At 38.5% G+C, this 25,208-nt stretch overlaps 2 protein-coding genes across 2 annotated transcripts; one reads left to right on the forward strand and one right to left on the reverse strand.

Annotated features, from left to right (window-relative positions):
• Positions 1–1,530: 1,530 nt before the first annotated feature.
• Positions 1,531–11,115, reverse strand: LOC134625687 (cytosolic phospholipase A2 gamma-like). Its single transcript, XM_063470942.1, has 14 exons — positions 11,029–11,115; positions 10,501–10,611; positions 10,015–10,157; positions 9,706–9,892; positions 8,519–8,621; positions 8,271–8,411; positions 7,523–7,588; positions 7,369–7,428; positions 6,416–6,562; positions 4,073–4,156; positions 3,793–3,947; positions 3,539–3,710; positions 3,266–3,450; positions 1,531–1,817 (listed from the first exon to the last, which is right to left on the reverse strand). Exons 1-14 carry the CDS (start codon positions 11,113–11,115, stop codon positions 1,728–1,730), a joined length of 1,731 nt encoding a protein of 576 aa, XP_063327012.1. The 3' UTR covers positions 1,531–1,727.
• Positions 11,116–13,264: 2,149 nt separating this feature from the next.
• Positions 13,265–24,032, forward strand: LOC134625809 (cytosolic phospholipase A2 gamma-like). The gene is made up of 14 exons (XM_063471110.1): positions 13,265–13,462; positions 14,041–14,151; positions 16,111–16,253; positions 16,941–17,130; positions 17,245–17,350; positions 17,425–17,565; positions 19,163–19,228; positions 19,323–19,463; positions 19,912–20,058; positions 20,160–20,243; positions 21,653–21,807; positions 22,810–22,981; positions 23,449–23,660; positions 23,896–24,032. Exons 1-13 carry the CDS (start codon positions 13,349–13,351, stop codon positions 23,625–23,627), a joined length of 1,749 nt encoding a protein of 582 aa, XP_063327180.1. The 5' UTR covers positions 13,265–13,348; the 3' UTR covers positions 23,628–23,660; positions 23,896–24,032.
• Positions 24,033–25,208: the final 1,176 nt, after the last annotated feature.

Raw genomic sequence — 25,208 nt, forward strand, 5'->3', positions numbered from 1 at the left:
GATTGTTGACAAGGAAACCTGTCGGCCTACATCTTGGAGAGCATTGTTGACTTGCACAGCCATAAAGGGATTTTCCTTCACCATGCAAAATATTTATAAATTTATGCGATTGCATTCTATTTTCTTTCTTCTTCTTCTTCTTTTTCTGAGTGTGTCCAAATGCTGAGTTTGACCGTGGAATGTCTTTTTTGGTGGTTTTTTCTCGGTGCGTAGTTTTTAATATTTAGTTATCTTGCATCTAAAAACCACAATAACGACAAACTAAAAGACAAAGAAATAAGATGAAATAAAACAGTACATAACATGATACAGTGACTACACATAATAAACCAAGCCAGGCTTAAGTTCTTAAATGCTTAATTAACTGTAAATAAACATACACATAAATCATATATAATACACACATGTCAATTCTCAAAAACATTTGCATGCACTTGTGCACTCAGCACTTGGAATAGTTGGTTTTGGGAGGCAGTAATGTGACAGAACAGCTGCAGAAGTGACATGTGTTTTAATCGCATGGTTCATATAGCACTGTAGATAAATCCATGCTATTAGGCACTTTGGGAGTTGGGCTGTCATATTATTATCTCCCCAAAAACACTTTTTACATTTTTACCTGATAGGTGGATAGGTATATTTCCAGCACTTTATCATGTCAGGTCCATTTGGACAAGGACACAGTGCTTGTGCAAAAGTATTATTGTGAGTATTGTTATGAGTATTAACTCATTAAGCATTACAATCATTTTTTATACATAGGCTCTTGTATGAGTTAAAGAGTGAATGAAAAATCATGCAGCTCTGGATACCTCAAAATCGTCAAGATATTTTCTTGAAATACATTGGAGGATTAACATTCAACATTTCTGGCCAGAGCATATATTAGACATTTTTCACAGACACACAACTCCGCCTCAGTCTGAATGGCAGCTCTCCTTTGGGTCTGAACCACTTGTGAGTTATTCTTATTCTGAATTAACCTTTTTAGTAAGCCTACTCAAAATTAAGCTGACAATTGGCACTCTGTTGTTAAATCTAAAATATTACTCACACTATTAGGAACAAAAAGGTGCAGATTCAAGTGATCAAGTGACCAAAAACTCAAATGAACTGCAAATAGTGCAGTTACATAAAGATATATACTGTATAATATGTGTTCATAGTAGGGGTGACCTATCCAGTTTGTAAAGACAAAGACAACACCAACACTGTGGCAGTAATGCACGTATGACACTGATAATACTGTAAAAAATTGTGATTGTTTTGCATGTTTTGGTACAGTTGTAGTTAGAGACCCTTGTGGTATTTTTTCATTAGGTTAACGAATGTACTAAAAAACACTACACACAAAGTTAGAGATTCATTTTACTTTTAGCATCAGTCAACTTTGTAAACATATTTTTACAGATATCACAATAATAATTTTCTAAAACCACCATAATTGCAAAGTGAAAAACCTTGTTTCACAGAGAAAAACAAAACATGTGAAAGACATTACACAAAGTCATATAAGCACTGTCAGTATAACATAATAATGCAATAGTGTCATTGCATTTCATTCCTCTGTGGACATGTGAAGTTGCTACATCGAGCCACAAAACATTTACTATTTAAACCCTGAATTGTTGGATTCTTGAACCCTTTCAATCCCCCTGCTTGGTGGTCGTGATTGCTAAAACAAAAAGACACATATGAAGCACTTCAAAACCGTCGTAGGATCAGGTTTAGGCTTGAGCTGCTTCCTGTTTGTCACCTTTGTCCCTCCTTTTCAGAACTCTAGTAAAGTGTTGAACATCTGAAGCCAGTGACCATAGCTGGACAGAAAACAGACCTCAGAGGGTTAGAAGAGTGCTCTTTTTTTCAACGTCATCAAATGTTTACTCATCAGAGATTATTAGATCAATGGGATTTTCTCTCTAGGTTTGTGCTTAATGTGCTCAAAAAGAAGTCATAGCCCAAATTTGATTGCATCTGTTTTTTTTTTTTAAATAAAATATAAATTTCTTACAAAAACACAATATAAAAAGTTAAATCTAATGAAATCTGGTCAATTCAAATTTACTTGATTGTTATAGATTCAGTTTATATCAAACATATCAGTTGCATTTTACACAAAATAACTGCAAAAGAATCTTTTATGAGTGTATAATGTAAAACACATTTAGGTCACTGTTGTTGTGAAGCAGCACTTTATGAATAAAACTGAACTGAACTGGATGCTGCAGGTCAGGCCTGTTAGCTGTCAGAGGGCAGGTTTACACATACTTCTGAGCTGAAGGTTCACAGGTTGACATTTAACTCATACTGGATATTAAAAGGTTGTTTTCATGCAAGTGATGGGGCAGAATCCACTGTTTTTTGTGCAAGAACGTGTGTTACAAATCTGAACACAAAGCTGCACTAGTCTCACTAGTGTTAAGCTCCCCACAGAGAACAGCACTTTAGAACAGTTGTAGGGATAAGTGAACACAGGGGGACCTCTAGTGTCTCCTCTACAATATTATATTTAAATAACAGCAATGAGGACTTAGCCCTTGTATGCCTTTCTTGTCAGCAAGGTAACGCAAAAACTACAATTTAATGAACTGTTCAAATTGGTGTGTATCTGGAGTCTCCTCTCAAAGAATAAATTGGGTACCGGCCTTGAGATTTGTGTATGCACTCTCACAGTGCCCTCTGAGGTAATTCAGTAATCGAGAAATAAAATGTAAAAGCTAGTGTGATGCATGATGTGTGAATTTTAACGGATAATGCATAATACTGAAGACAATGAAGACAGAAAGTCTATAAAGGGAGAAAACAGGGAGAAGGAAGAACTGACAAGGGAAAAGAAGGAAAAAAGACAAAGAGGATGACAGGAAAAGAAATGAGATGAAGCAGAATATTAAAGGGAAAAGAAAATGAAGGAACAAGAAGAACAAACATGATGAAAAGAGAATGAGAAGAAGGAGAGAAAGAAAGAAAATAAAAAAGATCATAATAATCTAATACAGGAAAATTAACTACAAGGAAACAGAGAAAAGGAAGGAAAGGAAAGGCTGAGAGAAAAAAATGAAGAACAATCTCAGAAGGACAGAAAGAAGATGAAAAGAAAGAGAATAAGAGGATGGTGGATGGAAGAAAGAAGACAAAACAGTAGACGAAGACGATGAATGGATAGATTGGGGTGGGATGATGAGAAATTAAAAGAGGACAAACATTGTTTATAAATGTACTTTTTCTCATGCATGGGGGAAGATGTGTCCACCATCTAAATGCTCACCGGGACGCCGTCTGAAGCCTTGATGTGTCGGCGGATGACAGCCTTGGCTATTTCCCTGAGGAGAGTGTCCTTGCTGTACTTCATGTTCGCTTTCACCGTCTCCAACAAAAACTCGATTTTCTGCTGGCTGAATGGAAGCTGGAAGGTGGAGAACTCCTTCATCTTTGCTTTGAACTCGTTCTCATCTGGACCAGAAAAGAAGCGCTGATGATCATGGCTGACATTATGGGATGTTTTTTTCTTTTCTCTATGTGTGGTGTGTGTTTGATGAACCTTTGCAGTTCTGCCTGTTGAAGAGTGGCATGTAAAGGATGGTGGGCTCCTTCTTTTTCCCCTTGAAAACATAGCAGGGCCTTGGCCAGTCTTTCTCTTTCAGGAATTTCTCCTCTAACTTTGGGAAAGGTTTCTTCAGTTTGGCTGCATAGTCTCTGGCGAGAATCAGAGTCTGTGTGGAGAATTTCACATTAGTGTTTCCTGAAGCTGTGTGGATACATTTACGTGACATATCACATATGCTCGCACCTTACCCTGAAGGTTTCGTCAGCTCCGTATTCCAGAGCAATAAGGAGGTCAGTGTCTCTCTTTTCTCCCAGGAAGGGGGGGTAGGGCATGTTTATCATCACACCAGCATCTATGAGCTGCAGAAACTCTTTAATTCTAATGCATGATGGCACGCTGGCATCTTCCAAAAAACATAAATAACAATATAGCACCTTCTCATTGAGTTGCCAGTTTTTATCATCTATCAAGCTAAACATAGTACTCTAAAATATAAATGTATGGTAAAGTTTAAGAACATCAGTCTACCTGGGTATTGGTAGAGGAAGTTCTCAGTTTTGCCCCATTCCAGTTTTTTAATCTGTGCGATGAGTGTTTGTATAAACCAAGAAACTGGGGAAACAAACCAAGCAACATAATGAAGAACTGAAAGCTGCAACTTGCTATCTGCATTTAATACATGCACCACATATGTGACAATCGTGGTCATTTGGAGTCATTTTCTGTTTGTCAGATGGTCATGATCATATCGTAACATCACTCCTGCTTTTGAGCTGCACCGTGGACAACAACAGAGCTCAGGGTATCAAACACACTGCTTATCTCACACCATCTTCTTGAACTAGCCTACCAGAAAGCCAACACAGATTTGGCCTTGGAAAAGTGGGATAAAACAAACTGTAATGTGACCATGGAACAAAAGACACAAACCCATTAACCACAGGTCCTCACAGACCGACTGGATGGTTTCACCATACCAAACAAGCACACTCATTTGCAGAATTCCTCATTCAAAAACCTGCAGACCAGTTTCTATTTATCACACGTGTATTATGATATAAGTACATATATCTGTGAAGGTTCTCGGTCATCCGGGTCATAAGTCTAAGGTGCTTGGAAAGCAAAGCGTCTGGACTTCTTTAAGTTTCCTTAAACATGTTTCACCTCTCATCTGAGAAGCGAAGCACAACATAGAAGAGCCTCTTCGATGGGACAAGACTCGGCTATCCATCTGCATCTAAAGGTCAAAGGTTTGAGGATGCCAATGTTCACATTTTGGACAGAGAAGACAGATGGTTTGAAAGAGGAGTGAAAGAGGCCATCTATGTCCAGTGTGAACGACCATCTTTGAACAGAGGCGGTGGTTTATGACACCAACTGTCTGCCATCGATGATCCAGTTTTGAGATCCTTCCCAGACGCCTTAATGCCCACTCACATCCTGGGCCATCTGACCTCAGGAAATCACATGATAGGGTTGGTCAAGGTTTCACAATGGGCCCACCTGAAACCTTGGCTGATTGTGACCTACACCCGTTTTCACACTTTGGCTCGTGTGATTAGGTAGAGCAGGGGTGTCGAAGTCCAGGCCTCGAGGGCCGGTGTCCTGCAGGTTTTAGATAATACCCAGGGTCAACACACCTGAATCAAATGATTAGTTCATTACCAGGCCTCTGGAGAGCTTCAAGACATGTTGAGGAGGTAATTTAGCCTTTAAATCAGCTGTTTTGGATGAAGGGCACATCTAAAACCTGCAGGACACCGGCCCTCGAGGCCTGGAGTTCGACACCTGTGAGGTAGAGGATCAATAGGGGGTCCATGACCCTCTTGGGGACACTCCCACAGGGTTTAAATCTGGGACTCTTCACCAGTTGCTCTTAGAACTGAAGAAGTTCTCGGATGAGAGGTGAAATGTCTTCGAGAAAGCTTAAAGAAGTCCAGACGCTTCTTTCTAAGCTCCTTAGACTATAACTACATAGTTTCATAGTGGTGACAGTGTTTGAATCTTTTACCAAAACACAAACTGCTCACTCATCAGCATTCCATCTTTTGAGTCTTGTACTCTTCTCTTCTATTTTGCTTTGCCATCCTAAACATAATTTATAATACTGCTGCTACATATGCTGAAAAATAAATAGTTACATTTTGTGAAAGGCAGTGAGGTCAGGAAATACCCAGCATGCCCCTCTGGCATCACACATTTTAAAGATATTTGAGACTTGTTTAGCCTCTGACCACACATGATAGAAAATGATTATTACAGTAAATATGTCAGTTTACGACACAACAGCATACAAACCATTGTAAAATCAATGCCTGATGAAAATCAGTGTGAATTTGATAGCAGTGTCACTGATTCAGGACATGCAATGTCCCACTGGTATTGATTACATCATATACCTAAAATGCTGACCATTTATACACCATACCACACTTTCTGACCATTACAGGCAGACAGTGTACCGCCAAGACGCTTTCAGTGAACTGCATGGAGCTGTCAGAGTCAATGCATGTCATAGCAGGGGCTCAGTTTTGTATTGGATTTTGACTCTTTTGGATATATGACTCATAAATGTTCTGTTTTAGTTCCCCCCATAAGCTCTCATTCATTTTTTGTTGCACAGGCACATTTTACAATCATTAATGTGCCAGCTTTGGACTTTTTTTTTAAAGAAAGTAAGAAGTATATTGTATCTGTAAGTCTGGAGTTGGTAAAGGCCAAAAACAGATGGAAATGCTATATAAATAAAACTGAATAGAATTGAATTAAAGTAATAGTCACAGCAGACATTGTGCCCATACCGTCTCACTCTCAGCTTTCTTTCTGCTAAAACTGTGTTGATCAACAAGTAACAAACTTTATATTACTGACCGTAATATCTGGCTGGTCCTTCATCCATATTCTGACTCCACGACTGTAAGGAGGCCAAAGTTTTCCGACACCAGTCCTTAAAGATCACATTATGCAGTTCTAAGATCTTCATCTCAGATGATGCAGTGTAGTTTAGTTTGATGCCCTCTAAAAAATAAGATGATATGTTCACTTTTAGATGAATCGTTTTCACATTAACAGTCAGTATTAACTGAAGCAAACAGTAAAGTGTTTTCTGGACGTCTGTAGATCAGGAGTCTGTTGTTATCACTTGTAACGAGTCCAAAAGCTGCAATGGTGGTACTGGTACAATAAAACAGCTTTCAGGTGTTTATCCATTGCTTTTTGTCATAGCTGAAGTTGTCTTGTGGCACATATTATTTGGGCAAACACCAGCAATATAGATGTTTTGGGTTTGTTGTTGACTCTTTAAATTAAATTAATTTGATTTAAATTTAATTTGATCTGGACTGATTTTATGGCACCAGCCAAACTTAATATACTTGTGATAAAACACTGTTTACAGGTTGCTCATGATATTCATATGAAGTGCACACTCAGGATATAACCTCTAAAACATAAACGAACTGCTATAAACAAAGCAGTTTTTTTTGTTTGTTTTACATAGTTTGGCAAATGTTTCCTGTTTTTTTTTTCTCAGATTAAAATAATTTCAAATGGAATAAAAAAGCTAGGGTGACCAGAAGGTCCTGGGTTCGAATCCACACTTTCTATGGTCTTACTATGTCTGTGTGGACACTCTCTGGGTACGACGGCTTCCTCCTACAGTCCAAAGACACGCATGGGGTGAACTGGCGATTCTAAAGAAACTCGAGGTGTGAATGTGAACATGAATAGTTGTCTGTCTCCGTGACCTGCCACACAACTCTGAATTGGATAAAGGGAAGAAAATGGATGGATGATCCAGCTGTAGTAACATGTAATGACTGTACCTTTAGTCCAGAGAAACTCCAACGGGTTGTTTTCATCAGTAGCTTCCTTCCCCACTAGAACTGAGCACACACAAACAGTTGTTTAGTTCTGCTGTTGCATATTAAATACATTTAGCAAATGCTTTCTCATAACAAGACACATTCAGATTTCTACCTTTTAACCAGTCAAGAATATAGGTCACCACACTGTCATCGTCTGCTAAAGCACTCCCCACTAAGCCTGCAGAACAGACCAGACACATAAAGGAGACACACTGTGAAAACATTAATTTTAATAAAAAAAACAGAACAATATACCTATGAGAAAAACTGTAAATAAAAAGAATATTAGGGCAAGAGAATAGTGGAAGACATGTGGGAGGTTCTTGGCACTGTACAGCAGTCTGAGGACAGGATTTTGCACGATCCAGTATCATCACATGAGCAGCGCAGTTGTATACAGGTACAGATATTCCTGAGGCTCCACAGAGAGCCACATGCAGGTACCTGCATCACACTGACAAGCATCTACTTGTCAGTGTGATGCAGATGTGTGACATATTTGAGTTACCTCAGTTAAAGAATGACAAGAATAATATGATTTACTAATAAACCAATGATGATTAAATTATTTAGTAGAAACATTGAAAATGTCATGCAATGCATAAAGCATCTTGCATGACCTCTTAACAGCAATAACAAATGTTCATTTAATTATTATTTGATCTCTATTTGAACTGTAAATAAACAAAATACATGAATTTAGTGTTTGTTGGCCAAGTATATTTTGTCTCAGGCTTAAAGTGACAGCTGGTGACCTTCGCAACAATGCTCATGACACAAGATAAAAGTTATCATTATTATTATTACATTCCTTTGTTTGGCGGAGTTGGTGTTTCTAGCAGACAAAGAGATGGATGCACCTTGCAGCGTGACCATGTCTAGTTCTGGCCCTTTAACGTCAGAGCCAGCTCCATGGATTCTGCTGCCCAGGTTTGGAGTGTTAATGAAGAGACCCAGATCTATGAAGCCAGCCTGATGAGGAGTCATCTCAAACCATTTGCCTGAGACAAACACAGAAAAACAACTGAGGCAGTGACTCAAAGAAGAGCAATATACACAAGAATAACATTTGGAGATATATGTTTGTGTAATTGTTTGTTTTTAGTACCTTTTTCAGAATCATGTTGCAAGCAGTTTTTGTTCACTGTGCTGTAAATGGGATAAGGATTGGTGATGCTTGTGCCATCCTCAGAAAGACTTCGGACATCCAACTGACAAAAACAACGAACCAGATAAATAAATAAATAAATAAATAAATAAATAAATGAATGAATAAATGAAACAAATATAAAATTAAGACCGGGATGGATCATGTTGCTTTAGGAACATAAATTATGAAAACTAACAAGACCTCTCTTATTTGAAGTCTGATAAAACCTTATTGAATTCTTACGTGATATTGCATTTTTCTTGCTGTAACTGCCTAATAACCTAACAATGACCTGAGAGCAATCCACGCCAGCTGCATTGCAGAGCATTGCGTCACTTCATACGCATCAGTGGTTGCCCCCAGAATGCATTGAACAGACAGAAGAATCAGGAATGACACAGTGGAAAGGATGCAGTAGTATGTATGTCACATGGAGCATGTGATAACATGGTCACAAAGTGAAGATGGGCTTTTTAGCTGGAAAATCACCCTGGACCAGTAGAGGAACTGCCTGCTGAACTGGATTCCATCTCACCTGTCACTCCTACTCATTCTGTTTTCCCATAATGATTTTTTTAATGTTAGAAAAGGTTGATTCTGGTTTAGGCTCATACTGAAGTTTTGCTCTTCATCTGTTCATCTGGATAATATAATTATGGTAATCAAATTATACCAGGGAGGATTTTAGAAGGAAGTCGGTGCATTTTAGGTCATCAGGTGTGTCTTCTGGAATTCTGCTGTAATCTTACTTCCCTGATTTGCATTTGTGTAGCTCACAGCATTACCCAATACACCGTAAAGTCTCTGCTCCTCATGAAGCTTAATTTAGACTTCTGTGTTAAATCTATGATGTAACCTAAGGGCAAGTTATAACAATATTTATGTCTTTTTTAAAGCATCATAATACAGTGTATTCTTATCATGTTGTGGGTAGTGATAGGTAGATAAAGCGAGTACACTGACACCTAGTGGTGCGCAGGCTTTTAGTATGCTGTATGGAGACACAAGCCTTTCTGTCATTATTAGCATAATGTTTGCATTCATTCATTTATTCAGTTCACAGGCATCCTGCAGTGTGAAGCCACATTACCGTGTTTCTGGATTTCCAGAATAAAATGAGTCCAGTTGAGTTCTTTTGGCCTTACCTGTTTCATGATGAAACCAGAGGTTAAGACCCCCCAGATGTCAGTGAGAGAGAAGCGACCATCTTTTGCCCTCTTGGCCAAAAAGATCAGAACATCTGTAAGCCCAATCCCAGGCTTCGACAGCCTGGACACAGCATTGTCCATGTTGGTGCTCCACTGGTGGTCACTGTATAAGGTGGCCATGGACCTGAGGGAAACAGACCACAAAATACTCAGCCCACGCACATTATAATGAACTATTCAGCCTTCTAGCTAGTAAAGTCTAGCTAACCAGTTATGTATGGCGTGACTCTGTCTGTACTTGTTTACCAGGCAGACCCAGAAACTCCTCCCAGGTAGAGCACAGTGTCCAGCAAACCGTGTTTTTCCATCTGAAAGAGGGATCCCATCAGACCCACAGCTGCTCTCTGACCTCCGCCCGACCCCAACAGTGCAATGTGAGGAACCATATCCTGGTGAAAAGAGAGAGAAAAATAGGTGGGTGATGGAAAAATAAAGCTACCCAGTGGACAGATGAGTCAGTCCAATGAGAATGAAGTGCTTTGTTTGGTCCAGATTTCTCTGATTTCTAATGCGCATGTTATCCTATTTAATAATTCCTGGAAATGGCCAAGCAGACAAGTCAAAAGATCTTAAAGTGATCAGAAATTTATGTCATTTTACTGTAGTTTATATATAAGCTGTATATATAAAAAAGCTGAAAAGCTGGCTGGCACCGAAAAATAAGCTACTGACAAAGAAAAAGGGAAGGAAGAAAAAAAGACTTCTGACTTATGTATTTGAGAGTTTTCTCACCAGTGTACATGTGATTCCCAGTTTATTGAGTGATTTCTGAACTACTTGTTTCCTCCTCAGGACAAACTCCTGCTCTCCAACAGATAAGGATTGTGACTGATGTACATACTTCTGCAACACACAAGGAAGTATTACAGGACGCACATAAGAAAACTTTTAGGTTGGGATCTACAACACAAATATTAAGTATATAAATTGTCATTTTAAATATACACTTTAAAAGGTTTGCCATTTAAAAAAAATGACAAAAAACTAGATAAACTTGTGTAAAAACATTGAATTTCTCTTTAATGTTTGACTGTTTCTGGATATTGACTGTTTCATAACGAACATCATGAGTTACAGATCCATTAAAAGCCAAACATCATATCTTTCTATCTCATTCTTGGATCTTAATGTTTGATTCATAATGCAAACACAACAAGATCCCTCAAACCACTCTGTACATGATTAAATATGAAACATCAGGACTCATAAGACCTGCTTCAGAAGACATTTAGCTTCTGTGGACTGAATGATTTTCTTCACCTTGAACTCTGAAAGAGCTGGATTCTTCTGCTGAGGGACTGTCCACAGGTTCCTCCTGTTGTCCACAGGTAGTCCCATAGATCCCATCATCACAATACAAACACAGAGCAGACCAGTCGCCCGGCTGGCATATCCACACAACATGGCTGGATGTGGACGGAGCAGACTAAAGATTCTCGTCTAGCTCAGAAGTCCTTTTTATGTCCTGCTATCAGGCAACTTCATGGTAAATTAGAACAATGCTGACGTCAAACAGACATATCAGAAAATGATATGGAGGCAGAACAAGTTCTGTATGTTCACATCTAAATGTCCTTCATATCACTCTAACAGTGCGTTTATCTGCAAAGCAAAACATAACTTTTTTTTTCTTGTGTTGTAATTTAAAGCCTTTATTTTGTTGGGTAAAGTTTTTGGAGAAAAAAATTCTTTAACTATTTTACATTTGAATTTATTCAGTCATTTATAGGCCGGGTTCTGCCTCAAGTTGTTATTCAAAGATTTGTATAGCACTTTTGTCAGACAAAGGTTCACTGCTTCAAACTGAGAAAGAAAATATATATAGAAACTGTAATTCAAGCTAAATAAAATATAAAAGAAAGTATATAAAAGTATCTAAAAGCCTGTGTAAAAAATAACATCTTTATGTTTTATGATCTAAACATGACCTCAGTGTTAGCAGAGTGAATAGTTAAAAGGAAAGCATTATACAGAGTAGGTGCTACGGCCTGGAAACCATGGTCTCCATGAGTCTTTAGGTGAGTATGAAGCACGACCTGAAGACCTGACACAGTGACAGGAGGAATATGTCTGTATACGGTCTGCAATATATGTTAGTGCAAGGCTCTGAAAGTGAAGATGCAAATTTTAAAATGTATTCTAAACTTAACTGAGAGCAAATAAAATGGGAGTAATGTGTGAGCTCCTATTAGTCCTGGTTAAAACTGTTGCAGCAGCATTTTGAACAATTTGAAGGAGATTTTAAGATGTTTTCCTAATACAGAAAAAAGAGAATTACAATGACACAATAATCTAAATGAGAGGAAATTAAATCATGAATAACCATTTCCTTTACAGCTTAGGACACAACATCTCTCAGTTGAGCAACATTGTTCAGATGGAGAAAAGGAGAATGAGTCAACTGCTTACTGAAAGCATCCAGAGAGACAGAACCATCCAGTACAACACAAAGCTTACTAACAGAAAAAAGACAAAAGAACCCAAGGACCCAACAGATGCTTTAATCTTTAGGCTCAAACCATCAGAAGCAATAAGCAGAATCTCAGGTTTTCTTCATTTAACTGCAAAGAATTTACAGCTAGGTAATCTTTAATACCTCCAAACACGGTAATACGGTAGAAAGGACATGTGCTTTAAAACAGTAACACAGCTGAATATCATCAGCATAAAAAATTTAGGAAATCTTATGAAAACTTGGCAAATATATAGCAAGCAAAGCAGAGGCCCCTAAGGAGCCCCACAGGGGCCGTTTAGAAGTTTGCAGGTAGTGTGTAGATGAGACTTTTAAAACAATGGTTCAACAGGGACATTCTTGAAAAATGTATCAAAGTTATTAGATACGATCGAACAGAATTAAAACTTTTTCAAAACAATGATTTGGGTAAAATATCAATAGGACATGACAAAGGTTACCAAGGTTATCAAGGTTAACCAAGGTTATTGGTTATCTGCTATGTTCTCCAAAAGAAGCAGAAAAAAAATAAAGCTTTCCACTATGTTACAAGCCATTAAAAAGAAGGCTAGATGTTGGTGAAGCTGCCTGAACATTTTTATTTTCCCTACAAAAATACTGGTATATATGGAGATGTGGGAGTTCAGTTCAATTTATTTACATAGCACCAAAACACAACAATCAAACAAACAAGCACAGCGGGAAGGAAAAACTCCATTTTAACAGGCAGAAACCTCTAGGAGACCCAGGCATAGCCATTTGCTGAGACTGGTTGGGGGTGATGGGAGGAAGACAGCATAGCAGACACACTGTGGAAGAGAGACTGAGTTTAATAATAAATAATGATTGATTTCAGGGTGGTGTATAAACACATAGTGAGTGAAAAATGTGAGTGAAGAAGAAAAAGTTGACGTTTGATTTTATCATAGTATTCCCATATTAGGCAATACTTGTGTAAATGTCCCACACATGGTAGGAGTTAACATTCCTCTGTGTGTTTGGGCTCGTTTGACTTCTTCTTCTGCACAGACAAATTTAGCTAGAGAGAAGCTGACAGAAACAAGAAGTTTCCCTGCAGGGTGAATTTACCTTTGGCCTTTAATTTGAAAAGAAGGTTGGTTTCGCAACATGCAAACAGGACTAACAGGTTTCATGAATGCAGTGGTTTGTCTTTGCCTTGTGAATTCTGTCATTCTTTCACAGGCAGCGGATAACATGGAGGGTAATGTAGCTCTGTCTGAGGTGAGGCATAAATGAGAATAGATTTGAATTGACTATATGTTGCATGGTCTATGTAGTAGTTGAACATCTAAATTATTATGTTAAAGTGCCATTTAGATCTATTTTGTATTTTTTAAAATAAAATTCATAACTGTAGTTTCTTTACAGACATATGCAGATAATACAAAACATACAAATAATCTGTGATATATTTATATAGAAAGAAGACTTAAAATAAGGAGCTAGCCTGAAGAATATTAAGTCAACTAGTTGTTATTATAGAAATTATGCATTTACAAATGTATATCATTTCTATCCTGTCAAATTTCTATATTGCCTTTTATTAGATTATTCTTATTTCCGTTTATACATTGTGGATGAACTGAAACATATTAGCATTCATATATACTATCATAAACATGTTCCCTGGGAAATGTGAGGAAAAAGTGAATATGCCTTCTTTATAAGGTTTCATATGATATTACTCTGCTGCAGCATATGAATGTACAATACACAATATGTGTAACACATTTCAGTGTCTGAGTCAGCTTACCTCTGGGTTGAAGTCAGTGCTTCTCTGTCCTTGATTGTTTTTGCAGAGACCTATCCGTCAGTCCCACTCTCTGTGTGCTGGTGAAAAGGAGTATGTTCACAAGAGGAAACAAATAGTTCTGCATTCACTCAACACTCTGGAAATCAACTGCACAGCTGTAAGATAGAAACTGTCTCCTCATCCTTCTGTTTCCCCCCTCCCCTTTCTTTTTTTCCCTTTCACTTTAATCTCCAGCTCGACTTACCTCATACATTTTTTTTCACCAAATGTGTGTAGTACTTAAAGTATATGATAAAGGAAAATACAGTGAGTGATACTGTTGTACTTAAAAGCATGTGATGTCTTTTATAGTAAGGAAAGCAGAGATGATGATGGGAAATGAAGGTGGCTTATTAAAAAAACAGCAATATAAATATTAGGTCAACCAGGTGATTTCTCATAAATTCTAATTTGAAAGCATTGGAGCAGCAATGAGAAACCATATGCCAGGCTAGCCAACAAAGCTGCTGACCTCTCAGCTGCACAGCTAAAACCATTGTTAATGGGACCCAGATATGCCCACAGATTCTGAGGGAATTGGAGACAGGAAGATTCAAGCCTGCGTTACAGTCAAGCTAACGTAACTTGGACGTAAGTGAAAAGTTAACACGAGCCAACGATGAGAGAAGGCTTTCGGACAGAACACTTTTTGCAAAGTGATACAAAGAGAGAAACTAATTTATTTTGGCTTTAACTGATATACATTTTTAGATTTCATTGAGCAAGTACTGCTTGCTTTGCTTTCTCTGACAGGACATCGCTGATTAATAGCCTCTTGTTTTCATCGCAAATTATAAAAACTGTTATGGGTTTTGATGTGGAGCTTTGGATCCAATTTGTTTTGGTTTTCTAACCTTGTCTTGATGAATTATTATTAGCAGTAGCAGTAATAGTTTGCGCTCCCTTAGTGTCACCCTGTCTGTTTGTCCTTCTGTCTGCCGGGCACTATTATCATGTTTAGGCCTAGTTGTGTCTTCCTGTTTCTGTTCTTAGCTGTTTTGCTTTGATATCTGGTTTTCTATCATGTCTTTTTGTGGTGTTTACTTCCTTTTTGTGTAATTATCTTCATCTGTGTTAATTATAATAGTCGTCAGTATATTTATAGTTCTGTCATTCACTTTTTTAGGATGGTGTTTTTTATGCTCGTGTGTTTTTAAGCTGTTTTCTCAGCATGCATTTGTTTTTCAATTTGTTTCTTTGCATTTTGTTAGTTTCCTTCTCTGTTGGATTTGTGGACTTCTCCTGGCAGTCTTGTACAGTACCTTTTGTTGTATTTTATAAATGGGCTTCAAAGGGAAAACAACAACAGAGAAAAGAGGTTCTTAAGAGTGTAGTTTATATATGGGCTTTAAAAAAACCCATTTATGTTTTGGTAAATATGACCAAGTAGTTTTCATGCTTCAAGCTAATCAAGCTATAACAGAGAACTGAAAAAACCCAACAAAACCAAACAAACAAAAACATAAAGGAAAAACTAAATTTCTTGAAAGCTTTTCTAGCAGACACCCCTGAAGCCTTGATCTTTTATCTCAATGAGTCAGGAATATAATTTACATGTATAGATGCCACATTGCAATAGTCCATAAAGTGGGCCCAAATGCAGACAAAATACTGAGGCAGAGTGACAGCTAGATAAATGGAAAGCTAAAAACAAGAAATCAGCAGGAAAAAGCACCATAAGGCACAGTAATTCAAGGGTGAAAAGACAACAACACTATATACACACCAGGGAGATAATAAGACACAGATGAACTCAATCAAGGCAAAAATGTATGTAAAGAGAGAAAGTCAGAGGAGTGAAACACATAAGAAACAGTATACAGGATGAGAACAGGATTCAGTTCCCCACATCGGTTTGTTGGCATTAATTAGAAATGCTGTTAGGTGATTTTTTTTTGGCTTTAAGCAGAGGACCGCTAGCTGTTTTCCTGTTTGGACATTTTATGACAAACTGAGTTACAGACAGATGGCTGTAGCTTCAGATTTACTATAAAGATGTGAAAGGGTTATTAATTGTTGCATCCAAAAACTGCAGTGCAGCTATCAAATAATATCTCTCCTTCATATTTTCATCCAGGACTCAGTTCCCCACATTGCTCTGTTGGCATCAGGTGGGGGTCAGCGAGCAGCCTTGGGTCTGGTGGGTTCCCTCCATCAAATGGAAAAGGAAGGTCTGCTGGACACGCTGCTCTACCTAGGAGCAGTTTCAGGGTCTACATGGTATAAACAATGACACAAACATTAAATAGAATTCTTTATTTACCAGAATATATGATAAAATAGTCATTACAGTAGCCAAGTAGAAACAATATATACAGTATATATATACAGTGCATATACATGCATGTTAATTGATATATGGGATGTTTTTCTGCTTATGTTAATAAGCTTTTGGCTTGACGTAATAAGATTTATATTTCTTTTAGATTATCTTGTGATTACCAGCTCCATGCACCTAACACCCCTTTTTGTACCAGTTAGGGATTAGTTTTAGTATGATTAGTTTTACTGGTTCATTTCTTTGGCTCAGAATGAGCAAAGAGATGCTCAGTTCAATTCAGGATCATTTATTTACTGTCAAATCACAAGCATGTGCTTGTGAAACAGGCTGCAAATGCAACAGAAATCAGCTAAAGAAGTCGTGAAAATATAAAAAGTGAACGAATAATAGTGTGTTTTATTCTGGTAAAATCACTGATTACAGCAAGACACTAAATCATGGACAGCCTTTTACAAATTTACAGGTTTACAGGTAGACACATCATTATCAAGTCTAACATAAAAAGAAGACAAGAAGAAAAAAAATTAACAAGGGGATCACTACAAGGTGCAATCACCTTATCTGCAACAATTTTTTTCCTATTGACGTCTGTCTTATACAGCTGCCTGACTTGCTTTATCTGTTAGGTCCATGGCCTCCTTGTACAATGACCCACAATTTAGCACCAACATGGATGTGGCAGTGTCCAGGCTGTTAGATTCCCCGAGTGTTAAACTTGAGCAAGCTGTGGATTGGTTGGGTGAGAGAGCAAAAGAAGAGAACTTCTCTCTTGCTGATATCTGGGGGGTCTTAACTTCAGCTGGAATTATGAAACAGGTACCAGTGCAAGCACAAAGACAAACTATAGTTCATATAATTCTCATTTGAAATTCAGTTCTCTCTCTGCTATACAGACTAAGGCTCTCAGAGAAATCTCTTGTGTTCCATCAGATGGACCTACGGTGTCTTTCAGATGAGGCCAACAGGAATGCCACAAACCCTTATCCCATCTACTGTGCTATTGAAAAGCACTGCTTTACTCAAGGGCCTATAGAAGGTACATACATACATAAAGACATCTTAGATTAGCTCCTTATTAAGTGGTTTATAATGCACTCTCGCATCTTTTAGGAAAATGGTTTGAGATAAGCCCCCACGAGGCCGGATTCACAGAGTTGGGTCTCTTTATCGAAACATCTCTCCTGGGCAGCAAATTCCAAAATGGAACGCTGCTGGAGAAAAAGAAAGAGATGGACATGGTCAAGTTACAGGGTGAGTGTTTACAGGCTGAACAGGGGAATATGAGATTGTTTTGATGATGCCTAGAATATGTAGCTGATTTTACTTTCAAGTACGGATGCGATGAAGCTTTTCACTTTAAATCACCAAAAGAACCACCAAAACTGTTAGTATCAAAAGGGCAACATGGTGGCTCAGTGCTTTCTATTGTTGCCAAGTCAGTACAGTGTAATTTTGTGCAGTCTATATATTCTTCTTATGCTTGCAAATGTTTCATCACAGTTTCAACTGTTATAGCAATGTGCCCCTTCCGTAGATGCCTAATTTCCTACACTGATGCATGATAGAAATATCAGTGGAGGCTAAAATTTATGTGCATATCTACACCTGGGCCGCAGGTTATGTAAAAACAGGAAGGTACAAGGCCACATGACTTTTAGTGAAAATGTAAGTTGTTTTAATTTATCATCTTTGCTGTTATTTGTTAGGGTTTATACAGAAAAACTAAACTGCAGCTTCAGGATAGTGGGGTGTGGTTTAATTTAGTGGCCCATTAACCAACCAACAAAGAGAAGACATCTTTCTGATGCTATTTACCCATGCACTTAGAGTAGGAAGAACCCAGAAAACGATTTAGGGACTGAGAACAAGAGCTGCTGTATATTTGTCTGATCTTATGGCTGCAGAAGATCAGAAAAATATACAGGCGCCAGACCATTTAAAGATTTAAAACCAGCAAAAGGATTTAAAAATAGATCCTAAATTCCATTGGAAGCCAGTGCATGGAGCCAGGATATGGACGGCCAGGAGTGACAAAATGAATTAAATAAATACATCATTAAATAATTAATTAAATGCTGATTCATTTCATTTAAAAAATTAAATAAATTATTTATTTATTTGCAATTTTATTTAATTAATGGCACATAATGACAAATTTAGAGCCATCCATGACTTAACATTGGTAAGACAAATAAGCAGGAGTCCAACTGAAGAGCTATCAGAGTGATTCAAAGCTAGATAGAGCTGGCAAATCGTCAGAAATGAAAGTGTTTTGGGAAAAATTGCTCCCAATGGCAGGAGATACAATGAAAACAGTAGTGGCCCAAGAATAGATCCCTGAGGCACGAAAGTGCCAAGCCAGAAATGACCAAACAATGCTTTAGTCAAGAGATCAGCAGATCGTGATCCACCATGTCAAATGCAGCAGTCAGAGCCAACAAAATAGTGACTAGTTTTCACACTACTCTGATAACTTTAGATCCTTCTGAAAATTATTGCATGAAAACTCAACAGCACTTTCCAGTTAATCAGTCTGGGGACAAATACTAGTAAAATATTGTGAGAGTGACTGTCATTCTTTATACGTCTAAAAACACATTAGAGGAAACCAGCCAAAAACAGAACTATGAACCCAACTAATTGGAAAGTATGATTGCATAGAGGCAGCCTGCACTGAACAATGGTGTACGCGACTTCCACTGCCAGGAATATAATGTAAAGCACGAGTCAATGTAGATGTTTCCTCATCTGTAGGAAGAAATAGGTTTCATTCCTAAATATTAATACAGAAGATTTTCAGTGTCTGGTGTAAAATACAAACATCTAAAATCATTTTCTCATTGTACAGGTATTTTAGGCTGTGCGATAGCTAATGAGGAGACTCTCAGAGACTTTGTCCCTCAATGGCTGAATGGTAATCACAGTTTGAAAAGCATACCTGCACCAGTATGTTGACTGTGTCATGTTAACCTGCTCAGCTTGTGTGTGTGTGTGTGCGTGTGTTTTAGTGCCTGGGCATTTGGACAGTGCTGCTAAGGAGTACCTGCGTGTATGGATCATCCTTGATAAAGTGATAGCTCTGACCAGAATAACTGTTGAGGACACTACTGCTCTGATGTACCTGGATAAGCTGCAGAAAATCCTAGAAGGTAAATGTTTCCAAGAATGTCTTAAAGAATATTACCTGGGTAGATGTGAGCAGAACCCCAACCAGTCACAGCAGATGGCCGCCCCTCCCTGAGCCTGGTCCTGCCGGAGGTTTCTTCCTGATAAAGGGGAGTTTTTCCTTCCCACTGTCACCAAGTGCTTGCTCATTGGGGGCCAGCTGATTGTTGGGCTTCTCTTTAATATTGTAGGGTCTTTACCTTACAATATAAAGTGATTTAAGGTGACTGTTGTTGTGATTTAGCATGATATTAAAAAATTGAATTGAACTGAATTAATAGAGTGTAGCTACTGATATTTACAAGCCAAATAAAAGTTGGAAAATAGAACTGAACGTGAAAAATTTATGACATTTCTTTGTAATGCCGTAATCATGCAGCAAATGTCTATCTGAAAATGCCGCAGTACCTATTAGACTCTTATCTTTCCCAGACAAGGTAAATCATAGCAAGACTGAGTCTGTGGAGGCAGCGAGTATGGAGGAAAGAAAAACTCTTTTTAACCAGTGGAGTCAGGAGCTGCTGGCAGCAGTTGAGACGTGGAGCCAAAGTTTGGATGATGGAGCTTTCAAAACAGACGGTCAGTGTACAGTATAGCTGATAAGCACACAGTCTTGTCAGTATTGGAGAGAAAAAGACAGTTTTTGTTGTACTCTATTCATGTCAATGTATTTCTCCCAGTTTCTTTCCTAATAAAGCAAGTAATTCCCCTGATTGCTGAATGGAAGTGGGGAACAACTGGAAACTTCCTTTATCAATACCAAGGTGAGTCAGACAATTTAAGCAACAGTTATGACCCATTCCCACTGAATGAGTCATTTGTCATAAGGACTACTAGTGATACTATTCCTATTGGATATATGTGACACTTAAGGTTAGAAATTCAAACATTAGGACTCATCTATGTTAAATGGCCTGTATTTGTATAGCGCTTTACACATTCAGTCATCCACCCATTCACGCACTGGTGATGGCAAGCTACATTGTAGCCACACAAAACTGGCGCACTGACAGAGGCGAGGCTGCCGGACACTAGCGCCACCGGGCCCTCTGACCACCACCAGGAGGCAACAGGTGAAGTATCTTGCCCAAGGACACAACAACCGAGACTGTCCAAGCCGGGGCTCGAACCGGCAACCTTCCGATTACAAGGCGAACTCGCAACTCTTGAGCCACGATCGCCCCACGATCTGCTCTGGGAGTAGATGAATCTGGGACTTGTCCACTTTTATAAACCTGCATCTATCTACATCTACAAAGCTCAAGAGGCTACCAAGACAAACCTATTACCCTGAATTCCAACCTTAAAAAACATTACTAACTTTGGGTTTTTTTTTATTTATTGTAATTGGTCTGATGGGTTGTCTTGGTCCAGAAGCTACTGCACTTTCCACTTTGCACTTTTTCCAGTGACATACATGTCAGCTGAGTAGGTGGACCTGTAATGTGACCAAGGATATGCTGGAATACACACTAATAAATGAATGAGGCTGTATGCAGCCCAGACCACCTCATTCACAAAAGTAGTTAGAGCTGTACACAGGAGCTTGGATAACCCAAATGCCTGTTTGGACAAGCCAAATTCAGTTAAACACATCTAAAGCTCAGTCAATGATTACAGGTAGTGAAATAAATACCTGGGGTCAGCCATACGAATCAATCGACAAGACAACAAAGGACAAGCTGAAAAAGAATGTGCTAGCAGAGTGGAGTGGGAGGAGACGAGTGTCAGTGGTGATTTGTGACACAGAGATAGAAACAAGAATGAAAAGGAAGGTCTACAAGGTGATGAGAGCCGCAGTGATGTATGGGTTGGAGACAGTGGCACTAACAAAAAGACAGGAGGTGGAGGTGACAGAGCTGAAGGTGTCCAGGGACTCTGAATTGGATAAGCAGAAGAAAATGGATTGCTAGCACTGTCGCATCACAGGAAGAAACCCCTGGGTTTGAATTCACTGAGAATTCAGTTTACATGTTTTTTTCAGTTCAAATACATGCATGAAGTTGGGTTAACTGGTCATTTTAAATTGATTGCAGCCCTCGGCTTTGTGTTAGCTCGTAGTGTTAATGGTCACAGTGACATCCATAATGGTTGCAAGTGCAATGAAGAAAATCAAATGAAGAAAACTAGTGAAAGAAAAGCTGATTCTCTCTCTGTCTCTGGTTCTGGGCAGAGTCCTCTGTTCCAGCTTGCCTCTACTCTAACGAAAGACTCCAGCTCATAGATGCTGGACTGGTGATCAACGTACCGTACCCTTCATTTCTAGGAGACAAGAGAGACATTGACCTCATCATAGCCCCGGAGTATAGTGCTGGAAATATGTTTGAGGTATTGTAAGATGTGTGTGTGTAACTAATCGATGATTTTTCTAGTTTAATACAAATATTTATATTCTCCTGAAACTGTGTCGTGGTGCATATACTGCAACCAGCCCTTTACTGAACAGCCATAACTGTGCACAGCCATGTGGAACGAGGCCGTGTGGGAAAATATTTGCCCCCTTTCCTGATTTCTTAATAAATATTTCAAATCATCACATAAATGTCAATATTAGGCAAAGATAGCCTGAGTAAATACAAATGCAGTTTATATATGATGCTTTCATTTATTACGGGAAAACAGGTTTTATTTATTTATTTATTTAATTTTTAACTGTTTAAACACCATTTATCAACTGCAAAGCATCCAAACCAAAACCTGGACATAAATTTCCTAAATTATCCTCTTTTAATAAATGCATTGTTAATTGATATGTTCACTGTGAAGAAACAACTGCCAATGATTTAGTTCCCAAATGTTTCATCTTCAAAGTGTATCAGCCTTAAACTAAGGCTGGGCCATACTTTCATGTAAGACCAATTTGCACCACAGTGTGGCCTGAATGGAAAGGCAGAGGAAGCAGTGATGAAAGAAGCTATGCTCAAATGCAAAAGAGATGCAAAATATTTATCGAAAATCACCAAAGAGTTAGACAACTAATTACAGCTAACTGATTAATTAAGAATCACCAATTAATCTGATGTGCATGTCTATAGACTGTGGGGGTAATGGGAATACCTGAGGGAGACCTTGTAGACAATTAGAATTCTTGATAAGTCCTAATGAACTGTTTTCGTTCTGAGAAATAGCTTATTGACGATCTTTAAAGAATTTGTTAACCATTAAGCCGCTAATTAAAACTTCAAAATTCTGTTTCAAGTGTGCCTTATTAGAAAGTTTCAAGGTGAGGGATAAAAAATAAAGCAGCCACAATCCCTCAGGTGTTATTTTTGCCCACATAGTACTTAGTGCTGCATCTGAAACTGTGTTCAACTGCTGCTTTGTGATCAGACTCTGACTCTTGCTCGAGACTATGCGGCCGAGATGGAAAAGCCTTTCCCTGAGATAAATGACACGATCCTGGAGGACAGAGACTGGCCGAAGGACTGCTATGTGCTGGAGGGGAAAGAGAAGGAGCCCACAATCATCTACATGCCGCTCTTCAACAGACGGAACTGCAAAGGTCTGTTTCCAAATGCGCAGCTGTGTTTTCATTGTAACTGAGCTACAGACAAAAAATAAAAGGTGTCAGGGTGTATCCAAAGGTATTAAGCATCAACAAAGGAATTACTGAAATGGCAGCTTGTCAACAAAGAGACACAAAAACACTGAACTGACTAAACAATTTTCAAACACTTGTAAAAACATAGACAGACACACCACACTCTAAGGGAGAATTCCTGAACAGCAGAAATGGTGGGCCAAGGTTAGCAACTGTGTTAGCAGTTTGTATCTCATTTTACTGATAATTTACTCAGCTCAAACATCTTTTAAAGATATATAAAAAATATATAGCTTTATTGGCTATTTGTTGTTGCCAAAGAGGTCCAAAAGGTCTAAAAGGAAGAGGAACCTACACAGTGCTGCAAACTGAAGCTTATTGTGATAAACAGAACAGGTGATTGAGGCACTTTACTGCTTTTTTAATAGATGCAGAGGAGTTCAAAGCAAAGATGGATGAGTTCTCCACCTTCCAGCGTCCCTTCAGCCTGGAGAAAATCAAGTTTGTGTTGGAGACGGCGAAAGAAAATGTGAAGAACAACAAGGAAACTCTGCTGAAGGAGATAAACAAAGCTGCTCTCCGCCGACATAATAAGTGGCAGGGATAGCTTCGAGTGCGACGGAGTGTCAAGTTAGACAGAGTGAGACGTAAAAGAAATAGGCATAATCTTGCATTGCTGTCAATGTAGGTCACTATTCTCACATATCTTTCAGCACGTCATCTATGAGGTCACTGTATGTCTCTGTAGAGAAGGCTGATTCGTAACAGAAGTTAAAAAAGTCATATCTGTGTATTACAGAAAGATGTGGATTGAAAATGGATAAATGTGTGACTTACAGAAAAGCTAACACATCCTTCTTTTTTCTCTTTTATAGGAAGGCTGGCGAACCATAGCTCGGTTTCTTGTTCGGGCAGCGTAAATCTTTGGTTCATGATGATACTACTGAAGCTACATGAAAACAGAACCCATATATAAATCATCATTTAAAGTACTGGCAGTGTGTTATGTGTCTTATTTTTTGACCAATGTGCAATGTGTATGCTACAGCAGCAACAGCCCTTTTCTTCAACTCCAACTATTCACCATTATCTGGAGCGGCTCTTATTCATATCAGTATTTGGATGGAAGAATTCAGTCTGATCCTTGTGTTCATCTTAAAATGCATTAAAGTATGCACGTGACCCCCCCACAAAAACAAATAAACCCCACAGTGGGACTTCCAAAGAGCTGGGCTATGCTATCACTGAGTTTAACATACATAATTAAAATGCCCAACAATTTGTGCTACACAAGTAACTATATGCATCACAACTACAACCTGTGAAATGAACAGTCCTAATAAAAGATGCATGTATTTAAGTCAGTCCAGTGATAACTAGCTGACTAGTTTAACATAATTTATCATGAGAGAAACAAAGTTCACATTCGTGTAAAACCTTTATAAATACAAAACAAACAAACCAAAAAACGTGACTATTTTTTAACAGAAGTTTTAAATAGTAATGTGAACATCTTTCTGACCTTGGTGTGTTTTTCCCCTGGCTTGTAGCTGGTAATTGACCTTAGCAATCCAGACTGTCCTGCTAAATAAACAATGGGAAAATTAGTAAAGAGTAAAACAGTGAGTAAAATGTTGTGGTGCTGATCACACGGTGCAAACTTCTTCTCAAAGTGCTCTTGTTAATATTTATTGGTGCACTATGTTACATTTTTAATAATATATGCTAGTAAAAAGTGACTGATACATGCTACCCATGTATGATCACTGATACTGATGATATCAATATCATGATGGCAGTTTTAAGACACTTAATGAAAATGTAATATAAATTCTAAGTTATACAATTCACAACCTGCCATGTGTTTGAGGAGAATGAACTCTTATCTAAGCTGTAGTCCAAAAAGGATGAACTACTTGGTGGTTCAATCCTTCCCTGCTCCATCCTGAAATCACGCCGATTAACGAACTTTTATTATGAAGCCACACGCTGAGCCTTTTCTCCGTCGCCATGTTGTTTGTTGTATGAGAGGAGCAAGGCGTGGATCGAGACGGGGTTTAGTTATAGTAACTTACAGCTAACGCCAGAGGTCGCACAACTTCCACGGGACAAAGTCAGAGCGTGTTTATGTAGGTCAGTACAGCCAAAGGTATCATCTAGCAAGGCCATCTGCAGACAGCACGCTGCA

This window comes from Pelmatolapia mariae, linkage group LG4 (genome assembly GCF_036321145.2).
Source record: "Pelmatolapia mariae isolate MD_Pm_ZW linkage group LG4, Pm_UMD_F_2, whole genome shotgun sequence".
NCBI classification, from domain to species: Eukaryota; Metazoa; Chordata; class Actinopteri; order Cichliformes; family Cichlidae; genus Pelmatolapia; species Pelmatolapia mariae.